The sequence below is a fragment of the Juglans regia genome, chromosome 8 (genome assembly GCF_001411555.2).
Source record: "Juglans regia cultivar Chandler chromosome 8, Walnut 2.0, whole genome shotgun sequence".
In the NCBI taxonomy this organism is placed as follows: Eukaryota; Viridiplantae; Streptophyta; class Magnoliopsida; order Fagales; family Juglandaceae; genus Juglans; species Juglans regia.
Genome location: NC_049908.1, coordinates 14,797,145 through 14,817,068, shown reverse-complemented (window position 1 = coordinate 14,817,068; position 19,924 = coordinate 14,797,145). Strand labels below are relative to the sequence as shown.

Genomic DNA, 19,924 nt, shown 5'->3' with positions numbered 1-19,924 from the left:
CATTAATATCACTGATTGTGAAGTCAAATCAACATATATACCTTCTTATAAAAGCATACAAATAAACTTATATGAAAATTTTGAATTTTAGGTTCAACACCCTTGTGTTTAATTTTGCGTATTTGCAGATCTCTTCCCTAGATTACCTTTTTCTTCCACCAACACTAGCGAAAAGAATCTCTAAGAGTATTGGCATCAATATTCGTGTATTATATAGCAATTTATAATTTAACAAAAAATGGAGACTACGTTCTTACATTTTGGACTAACCAAATATCTAGCTCGCTAATAAAATCTACGATCTAGCTGTTGTAGTGGGCCTTATGGACTGGAGTTAGAGATGCTGGGGTTCTCAAGAGCAAGGTTTTAAAAGCTGTTCTGTTCCAAATTTTCCTTGCCAAAACAATAACTGGCAAGGGTGTGATGGATTGTTCCGTTTCGGCTCAAATTTCGGTGTTTGTCTGGAACACATAGGAAATATTCTGAAAAGGAAAGGGCAAACTTCTAAAAGCCTCAACCCTTTTCTTCTCTCTTGACATCCTGTTATATCTTCACTGTGTCTCGTCTCCACCCTTTTCTTCTATCCTGACATCACATATGCACCATTTCCCATACAAGCTAGTAAAAGCATATATGCAATGTCTCATCCATGGAATAATAGATTAAAGTAAGGGTAGTGTATATGCACTGTCTTTTTTATGAAGATATGTGGATTGAGAGCTAATTATAATTTAGAAATATTGTTGAGTTTTTAATTATGTATATCTTTAAGACTTGTGTTGATGTTATTTTATAATATAATTTCTATATATATATAATTTATCTATATATCGACTATCTCGTAACGGTGCACCAAAACGTACCGATATCGAAATATTCTGCTCCAATAATTGAACCGAAACGATCACCAGAACAGAATTCAAAACATTGCTCAAGAGCTCAAGTCCAGGTGGAAACCGTGTGGGGTGGGGGGGGGGGGGTTCTGTTTTAATGTACAAGGTCTTGTTGGCCGGGTTCATTTTCCATTCCAAGAGAAAAGCATGAAGAGGTGAGGTAAATGAAAATAAATGATAGTGGTCCTGCTCACATCATCTTGTTGTTGTGATAAACACCACACTCACATACAACGTTAAACAAGACAAACAGTACAATTAATATAGAAATACAAGTATCAACCATACACACGACACACAGTATTTAACGTGGTTTGGTGACGTGACTATGTCAACAGAGCTATAGAAGATTTTATTCAGCAGAAATTATAATCACATAGTGAATTACTATCAAGTTCAGTGGATCAAAATAAAGGATAGTGGTCATGCTCACATCATCCTTTGTACATCATTTTCAATATTGTCTAATATTGCTACCACTAGGAGCAACAACTAAATCATTTGCAATTATTTCAACTAGGATCATGCTAGCGGGCCAACTAGCTTTACAGCTAAGCGTACCGCTAGTTATAAATTTTTTATTTATTTTTCTTTAAAGTATTTTTTTAACATTCTTAATCATTAAAAAATTTTAAAAATATTACACAATTTCATTAATAATCACTTTCTTAACCATTAAATAAAAATTAAAACATTAAAATACAAAAGTGGTAAGATTGAGCGGTAAGTTTGAGGTGCTCCACTAAGATTTTCCTCTCAATTATTTCATAAGTTGACGAGCGCCACCTTGAGTAATGATCGAATGGTGTTTGAATAGTTTTTTGAAAGTAATTAGAATTAAGGAAGGTATTTAAAAGTTTAGTGTCACCTATTTTTAACAAATAGCTTACCTAAGACATATTTATTTGAATAATGATAGGGTTACTACCTTACTACTACCTATCTACAATTCTTTTTGTATTTCATTTTGTTTTAATTTTTTATTTTACTTAATGATTAAAGAAGTGAGTATTAATAAAGTTTTATAATTTTTTTAATTTTTTCTTAGTGATTAAGGATGTTAAAAAAATACTTAAAAGAAAATAATAAAAGAATAAAAAAATTTAAAATACATTTAAATAGTAGATGGATATTAATAGGATAATAACCCTAATTATCACTACCTCGATGCCCTTTATTTAGTCAATGACGTGAACCAAGATAATATGCCACTTGCTGGCAGAGAAATTACTAATTATGACCCACTTAATCCGCTTTCCCATTCAATATAATTAGCAGTTCTTTGTCCAAATTGGTTGAATTGCTCCAGCTGAGAAAACCTTTCCAAGTCTTTTTATAAGTACTTTATTGCCGGATGAACGTAGTTTTTTACGACAAGTGGATCGGGATGAACAGAACATGTGATCTTTTGAGATCGAAGACCCACGTTTTAAATAATGTACCAGGTTGAAAAGTCTTAAGAAGTGGTTGAAAGATTCGAAAAGATATAGATAATAAAGACTGAAGTTGTAATAAAAAATCAACTTGATCAGACTTAAAATACATTAACGTAGCCATGCGGAACTCGTACTTATTTATAAATTCAACTGGAACTTGTAATTTTTCCTTTTATATTTTTAGTCCTGTATTATCATAAGGTGACAGCCTCCTCATATAAAGGAAGTGTTTCACACCACCAGCCACTCGAATGATTTGTAATAAATAACTCGGCAACACTGGATATTGTGCAAGATAAGCTCCGATATATATATATATATGTATATGTATATTTTCTTCTACTTCTTGATCTATCTCATGTTTTTTAATTGTGTTCTACACTCACCTAATGTGTACCTAGCCATGTGGAACTCGTACTTAGCTTATTTATAAATTCAACTGGAACTCGCAATTTTTCTTTTTATATTTTTAGTCCTGTATTATCCTAAAGTGACAACCTCCTCAAGTAAAGGATGTGTTTCACACCACCAGCCACTCGAATGATTTGTGATGAATAACTCGACAGCACTGGGTGTGCAAGATAAGCTCCAATATATATATATATATATATATATATATATATGTATATGTCTATTGTTATATATATATATATATATATGTATATTGTCTTCTACTTCTTGATCTATCTCAAATTGAAGGGGGAGAAGGCCGTCGATCTCATTCTTTTTATAAGTCCAAGTTGTTAAGTCGTCCTCTATATAAGGTGAATATAAAAAGAGTACAATGAAGAGTACTGCGCTTCCCGTGACAACTTATCCTTGGCCACCACGTAGTAAGTTTATTGCAAGGTGTAAAAAAAAGAGTTTATTACTAAGTGCAATGAACCATGCAATAGAATCAGACCGTCTACATACTGATGAGATTAAAAGGTCTGCAACAATCTATAGAACTGATCTTGAAAAACAAATTGTGAATTGTGTAAACTTGCAATAGAAAATTACAACTAGAAAGCAAAACCAATGCTTTTTGGATTCTAGTTACATGAGTTAATGGAATTGACTCACTATTACAGATATTTTTTTTTAAAACCACTTGGCTATGTTTCTCGATCTGTGTAGGATGATGATCATGTGCAGCTTGCAGGACCTACAATTATAAGACAGGAAGAGAGTAGTTGTAATCTAAAACCAACTTGGAGACTTGTTATATATATATATATATATATATATATTTATATATATGAGGACCAGTTCTGCACTTATTTCTAAATTCAAGTGGGACTCGTGAATATTCGAATTTAGTATTTCATGTCACGGCAATTTCTGTGCAAGTGGCAGTGAAACCGTGCCAGCTCTAACCTCTGCATAAATACGAGAGTTGTCCATGCAGTAAAATTGCAAAATTATTGTAAGGGGAAAATGGAGGACATCCGTGAGGTTGCTAAAGCTTATTACGTAAACTTGACAAAGCAGCAGCAGGAGAAAGCCCAGGATGATTTCAAAAAGATGAAGTTGGAAAACAATAATAGCATGAGCCTTACTGATTTCTTGGATTTCTTCCTGCAAGACAATTATCCAAAAACTGTTGCTTGTTCTTTGTTCAAGGATCTAGACGTAAATGGTGATGGCAGCCTGGATTTCGACGAGTTTATCACCTTGTTCTATCTGTATCAAAGCAAGAGGCTACTGTATTGTCGTGGCTGTGAAACGTTTCTTAATGGACTCTATTTTACTTGCATCAAATGCTTTGATTCCACCAGTAATAGGTATGACCTCTGCTTATTATGTTACCAGAAAAAAAATATTCAACATCATAGAGATGCAGTCTTCTTGGACAACTACGCTTTACTCCGCCGGAACATCAAACGATTATCGGAAACGGCAGTAGACCCAGTTCAGGTATAACATCTTTGTTGAGTTTATAGTTAGTATAGTAGTAAAGGATCGATCTTAATGCAACCATGTTGTCTGCTAGATTTGTCCTCCGCATGCACGCGCACACACGTGATGTCTCAATCCCCCTCTTGCTCATTTTATTCCGACTAGAAAAATATTTTAGTCATAAAGTAATTACAAAAAAGTAATCTTACAAACTAATATACCTTAATGTGATTTGTCAGATTATAAATTTATTTTTATTATAAAACAAATTTGACGAATCACATGAATACACGTCAACTTGTACAATTATTTTTATATAATCTCTTTGAAGCTGCAACACTCCTCTACATATATATATATATATATATATATATATATTGTTTGTTTAAATTAATTGTTCCTGCTTGGCCACATTAAGTCATGCTTATATTTGATGGATTAATGTGAGGATACTCGAAAACTCTGTCCTAAGCCTAATATATTTAATCACATCCCTCTCTCATTCCATCATATAAAGCCTCCTTCATTCACATAAGCTTGACTCGACTGATGTAAACTAGCTTATGTATGTATGCAGTATAATATATGTATGTATATAAAATATAAACTATTATATACTCCTTGTTTATGGGATAATTTTGTTGTCTTTTTATACTTTCTTAACACTAAATAGATATAATTAGTTGATTTTTCATATATTATTTTAATATCAATTAATATTTAGTATATTTTTATATTTGTGGTGAATTTGGATCCTCCTCAGACCATGTAATTCTGGTTCCATATATGCCTGTATATATATAAGAGTAATTTTCTTGAATTCCCCTTCTAGCTAATAGCTGCAACAATTTTCTCATGCAGGAAAACGATAATAAAATCAAAGAAGACGTAGATGAATCTGGCCAAGTAATTCTCTCATTACTCGATTGACTAATATATGTCTTGTGCTTCTTCTTAGATCTATTAATTAATATCATGTATGGCAATCGTACGTGTTCCACGATTGATCCCATGATGATGGTCTTTTTATTTATATCTCTTACAATTTTTTTTTTAGAAAAAAAAAAAACAAGTTTCTTAATCTGCGTGACATTTTGATAAAGCAATTGGTCTTTGGTGTAGGTAAAAAACGTTGAAAATGAAGGTCAATATATCTCTGAATTAAGGGATCATCAGGTATAATTGATCTTTGAGTCCTATGATCAGTAGTACTCTTGTTAACATGATAAAAGCGATATACTCTTAGCTGCCTTCTTAGTGATAATGATATAAATATATATATATATATATATATATATTATTTAGGAAAAAAATGCAACTCTTGAATTAAAGCAAATTTAGATGACTCTAATTACCAGGTAATCTCTCATATATATATATATATATATATATGTACGTATGTATGTATATATTTTGTCTTCTACTAATTCTTGATCTATCTCGTTTTTTTAATTGTGTTTACGTAAGATTAACAATAATTATTTGCAACCTTGTGCAATTTTTTTCTTTTTAATTGTGTATATTAACTCGGAATGGAAAGTACCAACCCGTCCCGATATATCCCATTCCAATTTTATATTGAATTTGGAACGAGTTGAGAGTTGGAACAAACCGATTTCGTTATTACTCCAGTTGGGTTGGAATTCAAATCTCTCAATCAATTGGATCAGAATGACAGTTTTCCAATATAACCTTCTAACATCCCATGCAATTTTAGTCGTGCTGCATGGTAAAATCAATGTCCTTTCTTGATTACATTAAAAATCATATATACTTATATTGTGAGAATACTCTAAAATTCTTTCCTAATTAATCCTAATATATTCAATCATATCCCTTTCTCATTCAAACATATCCATCTTTCATTTACTTACACTCGATTGTAAGAATATTTGATTTGTAAAATTCAAATTTTAAAATTTCTCTTTTGAATCATATTATACCATGTTAGCACTTAATTACTAAGTATATATATCGCTACAAGAAAAATGAGCATTTGTGATTATTTGGGACGAAAACAAATTCATTTTAGAACTAGTCATTTTCGTAGAAATTAGCTAACCACGAACAAACAGTTTTCTTGTAGTTTGGTCACAAATAGCTGGATATATCCATAAAGGCTAATTATAAATAGAATTTTTCTTGTAGTTTTCTTGACATGGCTCATTTGAGCTTCTCCAAAATTGCATATATCAACAATTGAATAAAGTTTTAGCTGATGCACATGACGTGTATATAATATAGATGTATGTGCATGTGTACGTACCATGTGTGTTTAAATTTGTGTATCGACCATGCATGCGTGACTTCTGCTGACCAACAAATATTTTTTGGTGTAGAAAAATGAAGCAAATGAAGTCGTCGCAAATGCATCTAACCAGCTGGTAAAACTCTCATTATAATTAACATGTAATTGTGTTTCCCTTCTTTCTTTTTCCACGTGTCAGGTACATGTTTCCCTCACACTTAGATGATGTGTATGCCGACCTATTTGTACGTCATCCCTATTATAAGCCACTTGAAATATAGATAATGAAATTACTTATTAGCCTATGTGTGACTTCTAATTGATGATAAAACAAAAATTAACGTACTACTAAAACGATGCAATGAAGAAGATGCATATTTTTAGGCAATTTTATCAATTTTATCTTGGTTTTGTAAGTCGACCAAAGCCTTGGTACCATGTTAGACTTCTCGCTATAATTAATATCATTTCAGCTTCATATATACCAATCTGTTTGAATCTTATTACCATTGTTAAAAGGATGAAAACAACTATCACTTATATGTGAGACTTTGTTACTTATAAAAGCAACTTCTTATTCATTGATGCAGGAAAAAATTACAAATCAAACTGTTGCAAACATACAACGTTACGGGGTAATTCTCGCATTCACTTCTTCCATTTGATATCGAAGTCAATAAAATATTATATTAGAATTCATTGTTAGATATGTGATTTTGAAAAAGTTGATAAAATTTTAATTTCCTGGATAAAATAATTGGGGCGTAAAGACTTTTCATGACCAATTAATAAATTCATATGTGAAATAAATATTAAGTAATTTTGCTTTATCTAATTAAGGATGCGAAATGAGTCATGTCGTGTTGGTTTGTATCAATTTTGGCTTCACCAAAAATCGAAATAAATAATAAACAAGTTAGACACATTTGACCCAAACCTGATAGTTTATTATATGACTTGTGCTACATAGAGGTTCCATACTTCTGTACACCACTTAAAAACATATGATTTTACTCTTTTACCCTCATATTTCATACTGAATATCAATATGAAATATGAGGGCAAAAGAGTAAAATTACATGTTTAATTTTAAGTGGTGTGCAGGAGTGTGAGGCTTATGTCTATAATTGTTTGACCCTACTAAAACGATACAATGAAGAAGCTAGCTAATATGCATATTTTTAGACAATTTTGTCATTTCTTCATTCAAAACAAGAAAATAACAGTTTTTCTTCTGAATCCTATATATTATAGCATGTTAGCACTTAATTACTAAGTATGTATCCACAAAGGCTAATTATAAATAGAATTTTTCTTCCCTAATAAGCAACACACATATTATAAGCTTGACTTGGCTCATTTGAGATTCTTCAAAACAAGCAATGACGCATAGAAAATTGCATATATTAACAATATCATAAAGTTTTAGGCCTCATTTGCTTTCAGGGATGAAACTAAAAACTCTTAAAACTTTTCTAGGTTTTGTACGGTTAGACTATCTCTGAAAACAAACACTTATTTTTTATCTCATTTTACCTCATCACATTTCATCTCTCATTAATTTATTACTGTTTATAAACTACACTATACAGAAAAGAAAAAACGCTGGTCTAATCCTCTCCTTCATTGTTGTTTTGTACGATTAGGAAAAAAGCTAGTATGTCGTCTGACCCTTCGTCCTTGTTGTTATTGTTTTGTACAGTTATTAGACTATGCAGCAACGCCATAAAATAGTTTTATATTTGGTGTTACTATTCATGCACGGCCTTCAATCATTTTGACAATATTTTATTATAAAAAATAATATAATTAGTTGTGGGTCCCACCATTATAAATACTTCAAAAACAAAGTCAAACTAATCTCATCTCATCTCTATAAACAAACACAATTTTATCTTATTTCATCTATTCTCAACATATATCTCAATACTATTCACACATATCCTAAAAAATCTCATCTCATCTCATCTCATCTCTAAAAATAAATGAGGCCTTAATTAGCTTATGCACATGACGTGTATATAATATGGATGTATATGCATGCATGCGTACTTACCATGTGTGTTTAAATTTGTGTATCAACCATGCATGCGTGACTTCTTGCTGACCAACAAATATTTTTTGATGTAGGAAAATGAAGTTGCAAATGCATCTAACCAGCTGGTAAAACTCTCATTATAATTTAACGTGTTTCCCTCATTATAATTTAGTTGTGGGTCCCACTATTATAAATACTTAAAAAAAAAGTCAAACTAATCTCATCTCATCTCTATAAACAAACACAATTTTATCTTATCTCATCTATTCTCAACATATATCTCAATACTATTCACACATATCTTAAAAAATCTCATCTCTAAAAATAAACGAGGCCTTAATTAGCTTATGCACATGACGTGTATTAGGGCTGGGCTCCGACTCCGACGGAGTCGGAGTGCTAGTTTCCGACCTCCGACTCCGACAAGAGTCGGAGCCAAATTGGAGCTCCGACATAAGATCGGAACTAGACGTGCTCTCGACGTGGCGCTCGAGCGGAACTCTTCCAGTGAGGTTCGCTCGACTTCCGCTCGAGCCAATTTTCAATACAACGTGTGCTTGACTTGCGCTCGACACCTCGCTCGAGCGCAAGTGTTCAGTAAAAAAAATTTCGGAGTCGGAATCGGAGCTTCTTAGAGCTCTGACTTCGACTCCGACTCCGAATAGATATTCGGAGCTACTCCGAATTCCGATGACTCCGACGAAGTTGGAGTCGGAGTCGGAGTGGAAGTTGGACGAAGTCGAAATTTTCAGAATTTTGCACACCCCTAACGTGTATATAATATGGATGTATATGCATGCATGCGTACTTATCATGTGTGTTTAAATTTGTGTATCAACCATGCATGCGTGACTTCTTGCTGACCAACAAATATTCTTTGATGTAGGAAAATGAAGTCGCAAATGCATCTAACCAGCTGGTAAAAAAACTCTCATTATAATTTAACATGTTTCCCTCATACTTAGATGACGTGTATGCCGACCTATTTGTACGTCATCCCTATTATAAGCCACATGAAATATAGATAACGAAATTACTTATTAGCCTATGTGTGACTTCTAATTGATGATAAAACAAAAATTAACGTAGTAAAACGATGGAATGAAGAATCCTCATTATCTTGGTTTTGTAAGGGTAGCAAGGTCCCAAATAGAAAGAATGATCCTCATTATCTCACTTTGAATGGATGGTATCTATTTAATGCAAAATGCTAAGTATTAATTTTTGTTATTTCACAAAATATTGTCAAGTGAAATGATCAAAATACCTTATATGTTATATTAAATGGATACTATTCAGTTTACTTGAGAGGATATTTATCCATTTTACTTGAAATGGGTAGAATTTTCGTCCATTAATTCTGATATATAAACATACATATATATGTGTGTGTGTGGTTTAATTCTGATTTAAACATACATAAGGGATTGAGTACAATTAGCATTTCTAGTTCTGTCTTGTACTTCACTATCTTATGTCCAGTACTTTTGTTGCACACACATCATCTATACATTTCATATATAGTAATGCTATATATAGTCGTAGAATATGCAAGCACCACGCAATCATTTTAAAAAAGAATGGAATCCACTAATTTTTTTTTTTTATGTGGGTCTCGTATTTATTCATTTTTTTCAAAAAAATTGCACGACAATACTCCATGACTATAAATATCATTTATCTTTCATATGTAACAGTCAATTTGAATCTTATTACCATAATTGTTAAAAGGATGAAAACAATTCTCAATTATATGTGAGACATTGTTACTAATAAAAGCAACTTCTTGATGCAGGAAAAAATTGCAAATCGAAAAGTTGAAAACATGCATCGTTACCGGGTAAATCTTGCATTCACTTCTTCCATGTGATATCAGAGTCAAATATATACTATATTAGAATTCATTGTTAGATATGTGATTTTGAAAAAGTTGATCAAACTTTAATTTCTTGGATAAAATAATTGGGGTGAAAAGACTTTTCATGACCAATTAATAAATTCATATGTGAAATAATATTAAGTAATTTTGCTTTATCTAATTAAGGATGTGAAACGAGTCATGTCATGTTGGTTCGTATCAATTTTGGCTTGACCAAAAATCAAAATAAATAATAAACAAGTTAGACACGTTTGACCCAAACCCGATAGTTTATTATATAGGTCAACCTGTCACAATACATAAATCCATTTATTTATACGGGTTGGATTGGGTCAACCAAACACCTCACGTGACACATTTGACCCAGCTAAGATGCAAGCAAACCTCTTGAGTAAATTCTCTATGCCTACCTATGGCACCCCTCATGGATCAATCTATGAAAGCATATGTCTCAATGACATCTTGAACATCATAAGCAATATCTCTTATGCTTTCAACCCAGTTGTTTATGCATGGTCTCATTTTCATGAAGTTTCGCATCTGCATCTTTCTGTAAACATTGGATTCATTTGAGCTCAGTTTGCAATTGTTGGACTTGGTCGCTCACTCCAGCCAAGTATCTTGCTTCTTTAATGAACAGATCACCAAAACTTTTCACCATAGAAGAGACAACAACATAGACTATTTCTATCCCCCGAAAGAAAATGGATTGACCCACAAGCCCGAATACTCTCTCCCCTTCTTTTAGAGAAACTAGATTTCAATACGACCCGATTCTTGATTTGGTCAATTTGGGTCGACATGAATTAACCCAAACTGGAGTAGTCTCACCCTAATTTTGTTATTACATGTCTGATTTGTGTTAAAAGTTGACAACCTTAAATCTAATTAATCTACATTTCATACCAAAAAGAATAAAGAAGATGTTCTCTATGGGAACGATTTCTAATGGGGTAACTCGAGTCTATGATTATTAAAAGCACTGTGATGACTATTTAGGACTCGTTTGGTTAGTGAGATGAGATGAGATGATTTTAGATGAGTTGAATAAAATATTATTAGGTAATATTTTTTAATATTATTATTGTTTTAGGATTTGAAAAAGTTAAGTTGTTTATTATATTTTCTGTAGGAATTTGAGAAAGTTGTAATGATAAGATGAAATGAGATGAAACCGTCTCTGATAACTATTTAGTCACTTCTACATGAAACCAATTTTAATTAGAATGATGAACCAACAATCTCCATTTACTATTTCAGCTTTGTGTCTATGCTCTATAGAATTACACATTCATCATATTTGTAATTGTTCAAATTTCAGAATCGCGAGCGAGTCGGCAAGGCATTTTCAAAACTAGGAGCAAACATCACATCAAAAGTTACAAGCGGCATCTCAAAGGCTACTGACAAAACCGATTGCAATGTCATGTGATGGTTATCACGTAAAACAGATTTGGCTATTTCTTTAAAATTAGAAGTTAATTATTAAGTGAAATGTTATTCCGTGTTCAGTACTGATCATTTGTAGCATTCTTAATGTGTGCATGCATGTGTGTAAATTGACTATATGCCATATTGTATCGTAGTACGCATTAGTAGTACTCTAGCAAGATATTGTAACATATTATGCCTTCATTGTCTTATAAATAAACAGCATCTTGAATTTTATAAATAACTTTATTGTAGTAGTTCAAGAGCAGTTTAATTATGGCTAATTTCTTTATAGTTCTAAATAGGGGTTACATGATTCTAATTGACGTTTTGGTTTTCCATGCCCTAAATTACCATATGGGTTAGGGCATAAAACATAAAAGATTGGACCAAAATACTAATTATCCAAATATAAAATACAAATAAATAAACTCTTTTCCTAGCTAGCTCATGATGTTGTCTACAAATTAAGGGATGCATGTCTAGTATATACATACTGCTTTCTATGGACAAACTTATGCCATCTAAAGAGTCTTAAAAAGTTGGCTACCATTAAAATGGGATGAGCCAAAGAAACATATTAATATCAGTACTGATTGTGAAGCCAACTTTTCAATATCCAAATGGGATGAGGTTACAATCCCAAGCACAATGGAGGTACTTAGACTTCACCACCACTTGGTGGTCCAGTGGGAGGGGAGATCACTACTCTATGAAAAAATAGAGTAAAGAAAGGTGTTCATCAATGTGATCAATACCATGTACTTCATTTATTTATATAAAGTATTTACATGTTTGAGAATATATACTAAAGAAGGAAATAAACTGATAATTGATTCTGTACAAATCATATCCCAGACTAACTCCTTAAATAACGTGATTGTCCATCATCCATATATCAGCTGCACACATTGAGGGATTTCTTTGTTTTCAAACATATATGGATTTTATTTCGGGATTGACTTGGACAGCTGGAGATAGCCTTGCCTGATTGCTATTCTGGCTAACATCCCCCTGCAAGCAAATGGAAGGAGAAGTGACCATGAGCTTCTCTTTCAAAAATAAAAATTGAGAAGATAAACCCTTGGTAAAGATGTCTGCTACTTGGTCAGCTGTGGAGATAAACTTCAAAGCCGCATCCTTGTTAATCACCTTCTCCCAAATAAAGTGGACATCCACTTCAACATGCTTGGTAAGAGCATGAAAGACCGGATTGGAAGTGAGTGCTAGGGCCCCTACATTATCGCACCAGATTAGTGGAGGTGTGGAAAGAGAAATGTGCAAGTCTTTAAGGAGCATTCACAACCAATACATTTATGCAACAGTCATGGCTAAGGCTTGATACTCGACCTCCGTACTTGAGCAAGCTACAACCTATTGCTTTTTAGCACACCACGATATCAAGCAAGAGGCCAAGAATACACTATACCCTGTGGTAGATCGATGATCATCCGAATTACCAGCCCAATCCGAATAACTATAACCATGAAGATGAAGAGAACCTTTAGTGAAATAAAGTCCATGATCCACTGTACCTTTAAGATATCAGAGAACCTGTTCTGTTGCGCACAATGATGTGTAGTAGGAGAGTGAAGATGTTGACAAAGTTGATTTACTGAGTAGGCAATTTCAGGCCTGGTTAAGGTACAATACTACAGCGCCCCAACAATCTGTCTATAATGACAGGCATCAAGTAAAGGATCCCCAGAGTGTGAAGACAATTTGGAGCCAGAGGTACAAGGGGCAGAAGAAGGCTTGGCTCCAAGCATGTGGGCACGATCAAGAACATCAAGAATGTATTTTGATTGCCAAAGATGTAGGCCATGAGCATCCCTTGTCACTTGTATACCAAGAAAGTAATGCAAGGCACCCAAATTCTTAAGAGCAAACTCAAAATGAAGTTTAGCAATTAAGGAAGAAATAAACGAAGGGTGAGTAATAGTAATAATAATATCATCGACATAGATCAAAATGAAATATGTATGCCCGACTGGTTATAGATAAAAAGGGAATAATCAACTTGAGAACCACAAAAGCCAAAATCTAGTAAGCATTAAGATAAGCGTTGGAACCATGCTCGGAGAGCTTGTTGAAGGCCATAGAGAGCCTTATTTAGCCGACAAACATAGTCAGGATGTGCAGCATCAACATAGCCCCGCGCCTTAATATAAACTTCTTCAGCTAAGGTTCCATGAAGAAAGGCGTTGGAGACATCAAGTTGTCTGAGCTCCCATTCAAAATGAATAGAAATGGCAAGAACAATACTCACAATGGATGGTTTAATGACTGGACTGAAGGTCTCCGAAAAATCAATTCCATTTATCTGTTCAAAACCTAGGGCAACTAAGCATGCCTTTCTCAGTTCAAGAGAACCATCAAAATTCTCTTTCTCCTTGTATACCCACTTTGTGTCAATGATATTATGATAAGGAGGATGAGGACACGAGGTCCACATATTCTTTATCCATTGCAAGTTTCCACTCTGAGGAGGTCACACCTTGTGAGAATGTAAATGGAGTTTTAGAGCCATGAATGGTAGCTAAGGCTTTAATGGGATGCCATGTAGAGTAATGTAAGGTATAATCAGGGAATTGTTTTGGCTTAAGAGAACCAGTTTGGGAACGTGTGATAACCCTAGAAGGAGGGATAGAATGTAATTCACGTGAGTTAGGAAAGGGAGAAATAATATGAGAGGATTGATTAGAGTTTAAAAGAGAAGGCTTACCTGGCAAAGGAGAAAAACTAGGATCTAGAGTAGAAACAACCGTGGATGTTGGAGAAATTTCAGCACTTGGGGTAGATGGCAGGACAAGGGTTTGAGATGCTGGAAGAAAAATCAGACAGCTAGCAACAACATCATCTTTGGAGGTGTGATTGAGAGGTGGCTGTGATGGAGTTGGATACAATTTCTCATCAAACCACATGTTTGGAGCGATAGATTTTTTGAGTTAAGGATCATAACACCTACAACCCCTGTGATTTGAAGAATATCCAAGAAAAATGCATAATTTAATGCGAAAAGCAAGTTTATTAGATGCATAAGGACGTAAGAGGGGATAACAGGCACAACCAAATGAGCGTAGTTGAGAGTAGTCCGGTTCTTTTTGAAAAAGCTTACTGTAAGGAGACTCATTATTAAGGAGAGGTTTGGGCAACCGATTAATCAAGAAAATGGCAGTTTGAAAAACATCAACACAAAAAGATTTGGGAAGATTGGATTGTGCTAAAAGAGACAAGCCAATTTCCATGATATGCCGATGTTTTCCTTCGGCTACTCCATTTTGCTGAGAAGTGTAAGGGCAACTAAGGCGGTGGTAAATCCCTTTTTTATTAAGAAAGGAAATAAAAAATGTGGATGTATACTCACCACCACTATCGGATTGGAATTGTTTGATTTTATAGGGAAAGAGATTCCTAGCAAGAATTTTGAATTTAATGAAACAAGACAAAACATCATATTTATTTGAAATTGGATACAACCATGTAAATCGAGATTAATCATCGATAAACAAGACATAATATCGACAACCACTATTCGATAAAATAGGCGACACCCAAACATCTAAATGCACAAGTTCTAAAGGACTGGTAGAGACTCTAGTGGAATCAGTGAACGGTAGATGTTTACTTTTTCCCATCTGACACAAAGAACAAATAAAATCTTGAGATGCAGGACCAACAACAGGAAGCTTGAAAGAATTGACAACTTTTGAAGTGACTTGAGCTGATGGATGCCCTAGCCTTGCGTGCCAAATGTCTAGAGATGTTTTAACACCAAAAAGAGCAACTGAAGCACAACATTTATTGAAGGAAGATTTATTGAACGAAATGGGATATAAGCCACCCTCACTTAGCCCCTCCATAAGAGTTGTTCCTGTTTATTGTCCTTAACAAAGTAATGAGAGTCTGTTAGAGCAAAGAAACAATTATTGTCAACACAGAAACAATTAATAGAGAGAAGATTAGCCATTGCTTCAAGACAATGAAGCACACGATTGAAAGTTAAATTCTTCTGAGGTGTTTGAATAGAGAAAGAACCGGTATTGTGAATGGACAAATCAGAACCTTTACCTATGGCCACAAAATCCTCACTTACATAGACCTCATGCAGAGTCAAATTCGCAATGTCATTAGTAATATGTTGGTTAGCCCCACTGTCTGCAATCCAGGTATTATTATCCGAGTAATGCTACATGCAGTTGTGAAGTGCTTAAACGTCGTGCAATTGCTTTGAAAAATAGTGGGGTCCATTATTTAAAAAACAACTTCATGTGGGTCCCATATTTATTCACTTGTTTGAAAGTGATTGCCAGCACTTGCGCACTCACGACTGCAACTATCATTTCTCTTATTATCCTCGTGAAGTGGGTTGCTTTGAGCAACCATTGCAGTCAATTGAGAAGGAGAATGCCGACCTTGGTAGCTATAATCCATGCAATGGAAACAATCCAACACTTGATGATTTACCTTGCCACAGATTTGACAGGGCATTCGGGTTTGACTGTGGGGTTGGTGCTTGAGCTGTAGTAGGCCTCAATTCTTTTTTGGCAATGTGGGTTATTGAACTGGCATTTAGGAGGAAACTAATTGTGGTGTTTACGCAAGCGTCTTTGCTTCTAGTTCTTTGCTGCAATCATTGTGAAGGAAGAGTGGTCAGAAGAGGTTTGGTGTTGGTTTTCAATCAAACTTTCATAAGACAGTAACTCAGACTGCATGTCATCAAAACTCATTGATTTGCCACGTAAATCAATATTGATGGAAGTAATAAAAGGAGTATAGGTTGCATTCAAACTGCTAAGGACATATGAAATGAGATTGTCGTCCTCCAAAGGTTTTCCAACCGCAGCCAATTAAGCAGCTGATGATTTTGCAATCGTGAGATATTCAGTGCATTTTTTCTCACCTTGATGCAAGTTTTACTGCTGCCATTAAGAGTATGAACTCTTGAACGAGCTGTGGAAGCAAACTTGTTAGCAAGAGCTAACCATACCTATCAGGCTGAGGTGAGTCCATACATAGAGGAAAGGACCTGATCTACAAGAGTGACATTGAGCCAACCCAAGACAAATTGGTCCTTCTTCAGCTATACCACAAATGCTGGATTCACCACATAGCTTCCCTTGTCATATGTCAGGTGTTGCTTAGAGCACGACTCACTACCATCCATGAACCCAAGTATATCATTACTTCTCAAGTTGGCATGAATTGGGAGGCCCAATTCAAATAGTTGCTACCGTCCAACTTCACCAAAATTAGTTGACCAATATTTGGTGGAGTATAAACAATCAGAGCTGCAGAACTAGCAGAAGCCATTTGAACAGAAAAGGATCAACCGTGAGCTAATGAAGCTTTGATACCATGAAAAAACAGAGTAAAGAAAGGTGTTGATCAATGTGATCAATACCATATACTTCATTTCTTTACATAGAGCATTTACATGTTTGAGACTATACACTAAAGAAGGAAATAAACTGACAATTTATTCTATACAAATCATATCCCAAACTAACTCCTTAAATCATGTGATTGTCCATCATCCATATCAGCTGCACACATCGTGGGATTTCTTTGTTTTTTAACTGATATGGATTTTATTTTGGGATTGACTTGGGCAGCTAGAGATAGCCTTGCCTGATTACTATTCTGTCTAACACTCTAAATCGGACATTTTTGTTTTATTCTTTTTTAAATTTGTCTCGAAAAAAGAGAACTATAAATCTTCACGGTGAGTCCATGTGCTTTCTGTTATCTATATTGAATGGAATTTGTAAAATTGGAGCTAATCTGAAATTTGTTACAACACGGGTTTGTTAATTATTTTTAAAAGGAGAAAAGTATATATATGTAATGAATCTGATTAACCAAGATAAAGCATGAGTCTGAGCGATTTCTTTTCTTTTCTTTTTAAAAAAAATGAAAGAGAAATGACACCCCGATTTCATTGACAACTCTAAACTTACTTTTGGAGTAGAAAAGCCGTATACATTGAGGGAGGAAATTTGCTTTGTGTTGGAAATATTTCAAATTAATGGACTTAACACATCATAAATCATACATTGTATAATTGTCAAATATAAGGTTTGGGTAATGTCAGTAAGGTCCAATAAGTGTGATCAATAAAGTGAAACAATCGGGTCATTAGCATACCTCTAGAAGCCCATGATTTAGGTTAGATCATGCACGACAACATTTTGACTCTTCTGGGACGAAAAGTTTCATACCAAAAAACTACTTTTTCATCGTAAAGTAATTTTAGGGACAAAAAAAAAAGCATCGCAAACTCGTCCTAATATCACTGTCACAAAAGGTTTTTTTGGACAAAAATTAAATTTTCATGCCAAAAAACCTTTTTTGGTTAGAAATTGGAGAAAACAGTTCAATAGCATTCAAATGGAATTTTTTTTGTGAAGATTTTATTACATTTCAAAAAGGTGGTCAAATGGTCAAATTTACACATTCAAACAAACAAAATGATCAAATGGATTCAATTATTTATTCGATTGAATAAATTCAGTTCGAATGAGATTCCATTCAAACATTATATAATTCGAACATATATAGTTGAATGTTCGAACTAAAGATATTAACATTCAAACATTTGTAGTTGATAATTCGAACTTCCATTTTTATGTTCAAACATTTTACTATTCAATTTCGTTCGAACATTTAGTGTATTATTCAAACAGTAGTGTAATGTGGTACTTGACTCTTCTTTAAAAAAAAAAAATGTGTAATGTTAGATTTGTCCGATGGTTTTTCGAATGCAGTTTAGGTATTACGTTTGAATGTCTTTATTACACCATCCGAATGGTTTGCACTTATTAACTGTTTGAACAGTTTTTTGCGTTTGAACAGTATAATATTTTTTTCACCCATTAATAGAAAACAAAATACACATAAATAACATCTTAAAATACATTAGTACATGTTCAAAAAACATAAAAATAGTCTCATAAATGCAAACCAGCTAAATAAAATAGTAATTTTCATAATAGAAAAGACAGTTGAAAATCTGATCTATAAATTAAATTAGTTGCTTGGAGGCCTAAATTGTTGCATAAGCATCTGCATTTAGAGTTAAATTAGTTCCTCCACACCTTTTTCATTAGTCGTGACGTCCTGTTGAGCACCACTACTCAGTCATACTCCTCCATCTCTCACCATGGTTGCACCGCCCATGAGCCTCTCTCCTCCCACAGTCACGTTCAAGATCTAACTGACGTGTGCTCTACGTGAACCAGTCGACCTTCGTTGACCACTATTACAATAGTGCCAAAGACTGTGACAGAGGCTCCTCTATTGCTGACCACCATTAACCTCACACAACATTGTGACAACACCTTCAACCTCTGCCCAGCATCCTACTCCTTCGCGCTCCTCTTTCTCTTTCGGTATGAAACTATCCTCTCTATTGCACGAGTTGGTATGGAGGCATATGTAGTTTTAGAAATTTTTATTGAATTCCAGCCCTTCCCAAAGAGCCCATGCATGTTTTGGTTAATTCCTAAAATACCATTTTCATTAGGCTTGTTTTACGTTGGCCTTGATTTTTCTTTATAGATTAAACTCACTTTGTGTGGGCTTTGTTTTAAATACAAGATTTTATAAAAAAAAATAAATGAGGATTTAAATTGTATTATTTGGTATTCAATTATCTTTAAAAATTTAATATCAGGAGTAAATAGTAAGTGTGCAATTTTATTTGGAACACTTAAATTTGATTAAGTCTATTTTTATTAAATGGAATTTTTTTGGTTACTTTAATAGATTTTGTTATAATATTATATTAAGTGAATATCGATTAATTTGAAGAAGTAATGATATTTAAGGATACGAGAATCTTAGTTTTTTAAGAAAAATAGGTTACTCGAGTATTGTAGGCTTTAATATCAAAATAAGTGTCTAGTTAGGAATTTAAGCAAGTTACGTGTCTATTTTATAGGTGACAATTGATTTCATTCGGCACTGTCATAGGAAGTTCAACGAAGTTAAGAAGTCCAGGTAAGCGGGGTTCTTATGCTAGACTTTGCATAAAATGTATGGACTGAGGTTGATTTTATGAAAAATTATGCATGTTTTGTTTTGAAATGAGAACTTGGGAAAACAACCTCGGTCATT

General features: G+C 33.8%; 1 protein-coding gene across 1 annotated transcript; it reads left to right on the top strand.

The window, feature by feature from the left end:
- The first annotated feature begins 3,748 nt into the window (after positions 1-3,748).
- On the top strand, positions 3,749-11,807 carry LOC118349191. Its single transcript, XM_035692780.1, has 9 exons — positions 3,749-4,228; positions 5,072-5,116; positions 5,333-5,386; positions 6,550-6,594; positions 7,049-7,093; positions 8,589-8,621; positions 9,383-9,415; positions 10,292-10,336; positions 11,697-11,807. Exons 1-9 carry the CDS (start codon positions 3,749-3,751, stop codon positions 11,805-11,807), a joined length of 891 nt encoding a protein of 296 aa, XP_035548673.1.
- Positions 11,808-19,924: the final 8,117 nt, after the last annotated feature.

What these genes read in the sequence shown, in the direction of transcription:
- LOC118349191 (XM_035692780.1), top strand. Translation starts at nt 3,749, where the DNA reads ATGGAGGACATCCGTGAGGTTGCTAAAGCTTATTACGTAAACTTGACA. An exon ending in CTGAATTAAGGGATCATCAG is followed by an intron (nt 5,387 to 6,549) that starts GTATAATTGATC and finishes TTTTTGGTGTAG; the next exon opens with AAAAATGAAGCAAATGAAGT. An exon ending in CAAATGCATCTAACCAGCTG is followed by an intron (nt 8,622 to 9,382) that starts GTAAAACTCTCA and finishes TCTTTGATGTAG; the next exon opens with GAAAATGAAGTCGCAAATGC.